Genomic DNA, 9663 nt, shown 5'->3' with positions numbered 1-9663 from the left:
CGTAGATATCACGTGCACCTAGCTAGCAGTGTGGAGACCCCGTGTGCCCAGCAGCGTGGAGACCACGTGTGCCTAGCCACTGGTGGCATTAAACAGCAAAACAAGATATGTGAGAAAGGGGCTGGAGAGATGGCTCAGCGGTTAAGAGCACTGACTACACTTCCAGAGGTCCTGAGTTCAAATCCCAGCAACCACATGGTGGCTCACAACCATCCGTAATGAGATTGGATGCCCTCTTCTGGTGTGTCTGAAGACAGCTACAGTGTACTCATCAATAAAATAAATAAATAAATATTAAAAAAAAAAGACTTTAAAAAAAAAAAAGATATGTGAGAAAAACAAGATGTTTATCAGAGTGTGCTCAGCTGTAGTGGGCTGTTGAAAACAAGTCTCTTGTCAGGGTATATGGCTCAAGATGGCTGCAAAGATGATAGCCACTTTTGGCTAGGAGTCGGCTCCCAACAGTAAATAAGTCTTGTGCTGAATGAGCTGTGAAGAGGATCCAAGGGCATCATGCTTGACGGACTGGAGGGAAACATTATCTTCCTGGAGGGTAAGATCCATTCCAGTGTTAGATGGGCTCATTTTTACTCCCCAAAATCTAGTTTCAGGAACTTAGGAAGATAAGCAGAACAATAGAACACTTGCCTAGCATGACAAAAACCCTGGGCTTGATCCCCGACATGGCAGAGAAATAAAGTTCTAAGCAATGACCTAACCATTGGAATGGTGGTACACACCTTTCATCACAGCAATTGGGAGGCAGAGACAAGTGGATCTCTGTAAGTTCAAGGTCAACCTGATCTACAGAGTGAGTATCAGGACAGACAGAGCTTACACAGAAAATAAAATGAGTCTTTTGTGGTTTTTGTTTGTTTGTTTTGTTTTTCTAGACAGCCACCAATGGCTAAAATGACTTTAAGTTTTTACATTTATTTTATTTTGTGTGTACAAGTGTTTTGACTGCATGTATGTGTGTGCACCACGTGCATGCTTGGTCACTGAGGACATCAGAAGTTATCAGATCTCTTGAAACTAGAGATAGCGATTATTGTAAGCTGCCATGTTGGCGCTAGGGACTGCTTTCTCAAAAGTAGTAAGGGCTCTTAGCCACCAAGCCACTTCTCCAGCCCCACCTCCAAATATGAACTTTTTTTTTTTTTTGGTTTATTTGAGACAGGGTTTCTCTGTGTAGCCCTGGCTGTCCTGGAACTCACTCTGTAGACCAGGCTGGCCTCGAACTCAGAAATCCACCTGCCTCTGCCTCCCAAGTGCTGGGATTAAAGACATGTGCCACCACCGCCCAGCGAACTTTTTCTTGATATGAAAACTATTTGTTATTGCTTTTTATTATTTTACTTTTTGTTTTTCGAGATAGGTTTCTCTGTGTAGCCCTGGCTGTCCTGGAACTAATTCTCTAGACCAGACTGGCCACCAACTCAGAGATTCACCTGCCTCTGCCTCTGTCTCCTGACTGCTAGGATTAAATGTGTTCACCACCAAATGAGGGTTTACTTTTTAATTAAAGAGAGAGAGAGAGAGAGAGAGAGAGAGAGAGAGAGAGAGAGAGTCTCATTTTGTAGTCTGGTTGGCCTGCCTTGGAACTCAGTGTGCATAACCAGAACCAGACTGGCTTCGAACTTGTGACAGTTCTCCAGCCTCAGACAGCTGAGAACTGAGGTGATGGATGTGTAACATTACGCCTAGCACACTTCTAAATTGTTCCGCACATTGTCTAATTTGTTCCTTCTGCCCACACTGAAGGCAAAAATCTGTGGGTTTTCTCTGCTTAAGTCTCATCAGCACCTGTTAAACGAGTGCATTCCAGGAGGCCGTGGAGGTCGAGTTAGCCAGCCTCCGGGAGTGCCTTGGAACTCTGGGTTGTAGGGTGCCTTTCCCAGGGCCTTGGTCCACTACTGGCACTGGTCCAGGAGACAGGTGGCATGTGCTACTGAATGCCACTGGGAGGTGCTGGCTTGGCCGCTCTCAGCCATGGCTTGGGTAGAGCGTGCTACCGCGGTTGGCCGCTCGGGGGCGCTCGGTCGCTTACCCAGTGCGGCCGCGGGCAGCGCCGCCCTTTGCTAGGAAAGCTGTGGCCCTCAGCCACAGGCTCAGTCGCCGCGCAGTCTCGCCATGACTTGCTACATCTACCAGCTGCCGTCCTGGGTGCTGGACGACCTGTGCCGCAATATAGACACGCTCAGTGAGTGGGACTGGATGCAGTTCGGTGAGTCTGACACCACTTACTCTCAGCCAGGACCCGAGATAGATAGACCCGCGTCCCCCTCCCCGTGTTACCTGAGACCAGGGGATGCCTGTTAAGAATGCTGCTGCTTTGCTTTAGTTTGCAGACCGACTTGGAGCTGCCTGTGAACTTGCTCATAGCCTAGGGTGTCAGCTCACACTGTAGCTGCTTGGCGAGTTTTGCCTGTCTCTATGATTGTGGAGCTGTAGCGTCTATGACTGTCTGCGAGTTGCTCTGTTTGCCGGAGCTGTGTTCTAACCTCATCACCTTGCAGCCTGTGGAATCTAGGGCCCGCTCTCCTAATTTCCCGGAAACTTGGCTTAATCTGTAAACTGTGGGTGACAAGTGTGGATTCTTTATACAATTGTAAGAATAAAACAGTATCGAGAATTACCTTCCCTACCTTGGTGTCGTCATTCTGTGACATATTTTCCATTCTTTCTTATAAGTTTGAGACAGGGTCATACTGTGTAGTCCTGGCACTTGTTTTGTAGATCAGGCTGGCTTGGAACTTACAGAGATCTACCTGCCTCTCTTGCCGGAATATTGAGATTAAAGGTGTGGGCCACAATTCCTGGCTATTCACGTATTTTGCTGTAGTGAGAAAACTTTGATCCTAAGGCCTTGTGCTTGCCAAAAATCACACTACCACTGAACCAAATCCCAGGCGACTTTCTTAGACGTTTGGCGGTTTGTTTAGTTGGGTTTTGTTTGTTTGTTTTGTTTTGTTAATGTAGCCCCAGGTTGCCTTGGAAGTTGTCATTGTTCTGTCTCTGCCTTCTAAGTGTGGGACTACATATTTGAATCTTAGTATTTGGGGTGGTGAGGGGAGGGATAAGGGACTCATGTAGCCCAGGCTAGCCTTGGATACCCTGGAACTTCTGACCCTCCCACTTCCATTTTGGAATTGGGATTACAGGCTTGGTTTATGTAGAGCTGGAGATGGAATCCAGTAAAGCACTGTGTACCAAGTGAGCAGGAGCCCCACTCCCTTATTCCTGTAGGTCAGATGGGCACACAAACAGTGGTTTAAGTCAGTGCAACTGTTGGCACTTAATTTCCTTTCTGTTTTTTTGGAGACAGGGTTTCTCTGTGTAGCCCTGGCTGTCCTAGAACTCCCTCTGTAGACCAGGCTGGCCTCAAACTCAGAGATCCACCTGCCTCTGCCTCCCAAGAGCTGGGATTAAAGGTGCGCACCACCACTGCACTGGTGCAATAATTTGTGTGTGTGTGTTTATAAATTGTATTTTATATTTTTGTTGTGCTTGGAATTGAGCCCAAGGCCTTGCCTGGCAGGCAAGCATTTTGCCAGTGAATTATATAATTTCTTAAAGTTATATATATATATATTTCCACTGTTTTTTTGTGTTTTAATACAGGATCTCAGGATCTCATGTAGTCCAGTAGTCCAGGCTGGCCCAGGACTCATTACCTAGCTAATAATGATCTTAAATTCTTGGATTTCTGGTCTTCCTACTGACACCTCTTGAGGGCTAGGATTATATGTCACCATTCCTGACTTCAGCAATATATATATATATATATATATATATATATATATATGTATAGTTTGTTTGTTTGCTTTTCAATACAGGGTTTCTCTGTATAGCCCTGGCTATCCTGGAACTCTGTAGACCAGGCTGGCCTTGAACTCAGGAATCTACCTGCTTCTGCCTCCCAAATGCTGAGACTAAAGGCGTGCACCACCACTGCCTGGCAATATTTTTTTTTTAATTTTTTTGTTTTTGTTTTTTTTCGAGACAGGGTTTCTCTGGGTAGCCCTGGCTGTCCTGGAACTCACTCTGTAGACCAGGCTGGCCTCGAACCCAGAAATCCACCTGCCTCTGCCTCCCAAGTGCTGGGATTAAAGGCGTGCACCACCACCACCCGGCGGTAGTATATTTTTTTAATTAAGATGTTTACGATACTGGAGGCTGGCAAGCTTGCTCAATGGGTGAACACACTCAATATCAAGCTTGTGGACCTGAGTTTAACCCCTGGAACCCATGTAAAGATAGAAGGAGAGAACTCCCTCCACACATTGCCCTGTGGCCGTGGATAGCACTTACTAAAAAGAGTATATAATATATAGCTATGCTTGATACAGAAAGTGGACATGTCTGTGCCGTCCTGCCGGTGTGGATATATAGTATGCATGGGAGGAATAGGGTGTTTCCTCAGAGGTCGAACACTCACTCAACTAGCCTGTGCTCCTGGGTTCCACCCCCAGCCTTGTGAATGAAAGAGGAAAACAAGAAAGGGAAAAAAAAAAAAACCAAGTATTTTAAGATCGTGGTCCTCCACCTGAGAATTTTTTTCTGTAAGTGGCAGTTACCAATGTGCAGAGACATCTCTAGTTGTCATACCTAGATGCAGTGGCTGAACGCCCAACAGGGCAGCCCCTCAGCACAAAGCACAGTCACCCCCAAGGCTCAGCAGTGGTGGGGTTCAGGGACACTCTTTATCCAGGAAGAAAGACAGTTGTTGTGCAAAGAAAAGTACTGTAGACGTCAAGAGCAGGAAGATGAGCCCCGGTCAGGTCTCCACAGGGATGAGCATTCTTAGCTTCTGTGAGCCAGCTGTAAAAGCCGTTACTGCTCGTGTTTGCTAGCTTCTGACCATGCCGCGATAGTGCTCAGGACTGCGCCTTCTGGTCTCGTTCCGAAATACCTTAAGTATAGACACATCGTATTTCAACCATCGTGTCATTTCTGTATACCAGTAATACATACACAACAGACAGCCTGCCTTTTCTCTCTTAAAACATATCCTAGGTATTTCACCTTTGATAGGCATTTTTTTTTCCCCTCACAGCTTTCTATTGTATAGCTCAAACTGGTGATCCTCCTGCCCCAACTTCTCTGAAGCTGGGATTACACATACCAGGCAATGAACTCTTAGGATTTTCTCTTGAAAGTATTTTCACTCTTTATCACTACCAGAGAGCTCGAGGGCTGGGGCAGGAGGTGACTCTCCTCTGTGTCCTCAGCCTTCCTGTCCCCTCCTTGCAGGCTCTGCCCTAGTCCCAGAGTGCCTGTGAGGATGTCTGTTACCACCGGATTGTCCAGGGAACTCTGTGTCCCGTCACTTGGATGGTCTGTGCTGACTTAGATTCTTTCCTGGGCAGTGACCAGCTTTGGAAGGGGGGGGGCAGGGGCAGTGGTCTTTAATTTTTTTTTTTCCATTTCAGCCCAGCCCTGAACTACCCATAACAGGACAGCCTCTGTTCCTAGAATATTAATGTTAGAGGCACATTTTGACATTTTTTGGGGAAAAAAAACTTTGTTAAACAATTTATGGACCGGGTGGTGGTGGCACACACTTTAATTCCAGCACTCTGGAGGCACAGGCAGGCTGATCTATGAGTCTGAGGCCAGCCTGGTTTACAGAAAGGATTCCAGAAAAAAAAAGTTACAATTTATGAGGCTGAAGTGTGGCTCAGTGGTAGAGTGTGCGCTTACTGTGCCTAAGGCCCTGGGCTCAGCGACTGGAATGAAATAACAAAGAGAGGGAGGGAGGGAGGGAGAGAGGGAGGGAGGGAGGGAGGGAGGGAAAAGGAAGCAGGAGTTGGTGGGTCTATTACACAGATGTGTAATTTCCAAATTTATGAAGTAGAGAGGTAGGAAGATCAGGATTGAATTCCACTCCAGCCTGGGCTACTTGAGGGTCTGTCTCAAAAAGCCAAGAACCAAGCAAGCATGCAAATGATAAACAAATAAACAGCAAATGAGCAAACCCATTTTCAACCATCACAAAATCCACACATTTAAAGAGCACCTCAGTGCCCTTAGTTCATGTGATTTTATTTTTAGTACTCCAAAATGGAACCATGTATCCCTTAAAGGCCAATACACACACATGCACACGCGCACGCACGAATGAATGCGGGCGCACAGCATACATCCCACTACCCTTGTCCTCTCTGCTCTAGGTGTTTTCTGTTGTAGCATTTTATGTGAGTGGGACCATCCTGAATGTGCCACTCTTTAAGAATGGCTTCATCATCTATCAAGTCTTAAGGAATCATCCATGTTGTAGTGGATGTGAGTTCTGAATCATTTTCCTTCCGTCCGTCCCCCCCATGCCTCTCTTCCACCCTCCCGTTTCTCTTCTTTACTCTCCTATCCTCCTCTGCGGGGGGGCCCCCCCCCTGCTGCGTATATTCTCAGCCCAGAGGCTGCCCCAAGGCTGGCCCCTCCCTATGCAGCTGCCAGCTGGTCTCAGGACTCTGGTTTTCCCCAAAGGAAGGAGAACATGGATGGTTGTCCCTCTACTCCAGAGTCTTGGCTGCTGAGCTAGTCTAGAAAAGGCGATCTTGTGCTGAGGTCCTGGGAGAGACTGTGTGGAGTGTGGGAAGATCTGAAGCGATTTTAAAAACCCACAACCATAAATACTCCTTTGGATCAGTTGGTAGACTTCTGCCTTTGATTGTTTCTCTGTGGTTATAGCTGTGCTCATTTGCTCCCAGGGAAAAGACTTGTAGTATCTGTCTGAGCCTGTGTAAGATGTTTCATCTACCTGGGAGTGTGCACAGGGACCCCTGCAGGAGCCCCTAAGCTGGACCACTCTCCTTCTTGCTTACCAGTGCATTCCAGCCATTGTGCAGGGCCTGACTGTATGACTTCAGGCCAATGACTGTGTCTCTGAGCCATTCATCTGTAAGAGGCTGAAGGAATATAGTGGTTTTCCTTGCCCTATTGGAAGAGTTTGGCCAGTCAGGAGAGGGGCATATAACCCTGAGGAGGTCATTTCAGGAGGGTGGGCTGCCCCTGTTCTGGAGGACTATAAAGATGGGTAGGCTTTCCCCAGGATTCGGGAATCAACATGAAACTGGTTTCTCTGTGGATACAACACATTGCCAAGTGCTCTCTCAGGTCTCCCAGTGGATAGAGTTCATCTAGGCCATATAGCCACCCATGAATGAGGTCCATGAAGAAACTGAGGCTCTGGGAGAGGTCTAGGCTTTTGCTGAATTCACAGCAAGGAAGCGCCTGGGAGAATTTGAACATGGGCTGCTCATATGCTGTGTCTGTCAGCTCTCAGGCACTGTGACAGTCACTCTCAGGGAATCAATCACCTTAGCAAGAGGAAAGCACAGTTGGAGAGATTTAGCTTCTAGTCTCTTGATTCTGCTTTGTGCCTGTGGCAATGTCTCACGGAGACCTTGTCATGGAGACCTGGTCACGGAGCTCATGACCAGGCAAAGCCTCTTTATGGAAGGCACTGGACTCCCATAGCCCCACTGAGACCACATCTCTGAGTACTCCGAAGACCTCCCCCCCCACCCCCCCACCCCCGTCTCATCTCTTAAACCTTCCACCACTCCAGGTACCAAGCTGGGACCAAGCCTTTAGAATAGGGCCTTTTGTGGGACACGGGATCTGAAGAGTAGCATTCACACACGTGGGAAAGTCTGGAAGATTGGCTGCCTGAAAGCAGCCAGTGGTTTCCTTGAGTCTACTCAGGAGGACTTTGATTCTTCTCTCTTTCATAATGATCAGATTGGCAGTGACTGAGTCGTCCCTCCCTCCATCACTGCTGTCCCACCCCGGAGTGCAGTGCTAATGGACCAATACCTTAAGAGACAGCTTCGCCAGGCTGTGGTGGCACACGCCTTTAATCCTAGCACTTTGGAGGCAGAGGCAGGCGGATTTCTGAGTTCGAGGCTAGCCTGGTCTACAGAGTGAGTTCCAGGACAGCCAGGGCTACACAGAGAAACCCTGTCTCGAAAAACAAAAAACAAAACAAACAAACAAAAAAAAAAGAGACTGCTTCAGGGAGCTAAACTGTCCCTTTTCAGAGCTCATTTCCTGTTTCTCCTGGGAGGAAATCGAAACTCACAGAGGCTCAAAGTTCTGGTTGGTACTCTGACGGAGCCCCGCTAACACCAGTGTCCTTGCTGGGCTAGCTTTGATATGACGTCACACGTTCCTCTTTGTCCCTTGTGAACAGTTGAAAGGGAACTCTGGACCTGCTTAAATCACTTCCTGCTGGCTAGGAATCTGATGTGGAGTTTCCAGTGACTAAAACTGTAACTCTGGAACTTTCCATTCCTACAGGGCAATTCTTCTGGCAGCTCTCTCTGTGGGAGAATGTCATGACCTTTCCTCATTTATCCAGAGGGGACTGACAGTGTATGGACCATTGTGTTTATGGAGGCTCTGATGTCTTCCATAGTCCTACATAGTTCTTAGCTTTATCTCTGGCCTCCCTGTTCCCGGCTCAGTCCATCCAAGCTCATAGTCCAAACAGAAAAGCTTTGTGGAGTTTTGGGTTCAACTGTTTTAACTAGAGCTCATCCTGGTCTTGTGTGCCATACTTAAGGCATTTTTCTTTGGTGGTGCTGGGACTCGAACCCAGAGCCTCATGGATGGGAGGCAAGCACTACACCAACCGAGTACACTCATAGTCCCTCAATCACTTGACTTTGTGTTCACATAAATTCCTGTACTGTGATTTTTGTATTGTTGACGCCAAGGAGGTTTGATTTTTTTTTTTTTTTTAAGACCAGGTTTCTCTGTGTAGCCCTGGCTGTCCAAGTGCTGGGATTAAAGGCATGTGCCACCACTGCCTGGTGATTTTTCTTTTTTAATTCCTCATTTTTTGTTCGATTTTGTTTGGCTATACTGAGGACGGTGCCGAGGGTCTTCTGCACAAGGTAACTGATGTTCCTTCCTCATGCTACCCCGAAGTCTAATAATTTTCTCTCTCTTTGTTTTAATGCTTTCCTATGTCAATAAACGTGTCCCATGACTTTCCTTTGTCAGTGGCAAAGCTGGGTGTGGTGGCTCGTGCTTTTAATTCTAGCACTTGGGAGGTAGAAGGTAGAAGAAGGCAGATCCCGAAGAGTTCAAGGCCAGCTTGTTCTACATAGTGAGATCCTATCCCAAAAACAAAAACAAACCTCAATGGGATACTATGTAACAATTAAAAATGCCATTTAAGGGCTGGGAGTGTGGCTCAGTGGTTGTTTTAGTATGGATGGGGCCCTGGTTTTGAACTCTAGTTCTGCAAAACACAAAAATTCATTCGATCAAACTGACAAATTCCTTATGACTCATAGGGGGCTAAGTGAAGTTATCTAGGACGAGTCTATGGGCTCAGTACTCAGCACCATGACAATAAAAACAATAATAGAATGAATGTTTTTGATAAAAAAAAATTTCAGACAGGGTCTTACTATGTAGACCAAGTTGGCCTGGAACTCACTATGTAGACCAGGCTGGCCTCAAACTCACCAAAGTCCTCTTGCCTCTGCCTCCAGAGTGCTAGTATTAAAGGCATTCACCATCAGGTTGGCAAATAGTAATACAATAAAAAAAGCCATTCATGAGGAGCCTTGATCAAATTCTGTCTAAAGCCAGCACCCGTGTGAGCACAAGAGAAAGTGGCCTAGTGGAGTTGGCCTGGGGGGGGGG

General features: G+C 46.9%; 1 protein-coding gene across 2 annotated transcripts in view; it reads left to right on the top strand.

Annotated features, from left to right (window-relative positions):
* Positions 1-2128: 2128 nt before the first annotated feature.
* Positions 2129-9663, top strand: part of Irak2 (interleukin 1 receptor associated kinase 2) — a 57104-nt gene continuing 49569 nt past the window's right edge. For both annotated transcript variants that reach the window (XM_028788665.1, XM_028788663.1), the window contains exon 1: positions 2129-2227. In XM_028788665.1, the coding sequence (XP_028644498.1) occupies positions 2134-2227 (94 nt within the window). In that variant the 5' untranslated portion in view covers positions 2129-2133. The remainder of the gene's footprint in view (positions 2228-9663) is intronic.

The sequence above is a fragment of the Grammomys surdaster genome, unplaced genomic scaffold, assembly GCF_004785775.1.
Source record: "Grammomys surdaster isolate TR1022 unplaced genomic scaffold, NIH_TR_1.0 125756, whole genome shotgun sequence".
Lineage (NCBI taxonomy): Eukaryota > Metazoa > Chordata > Mammalia > Rodentia > Muridae > Grammomys > Grammomys surdaster.
This window is presented reverse-complemented; position numbering and strand designations above follow the sequence as displayed.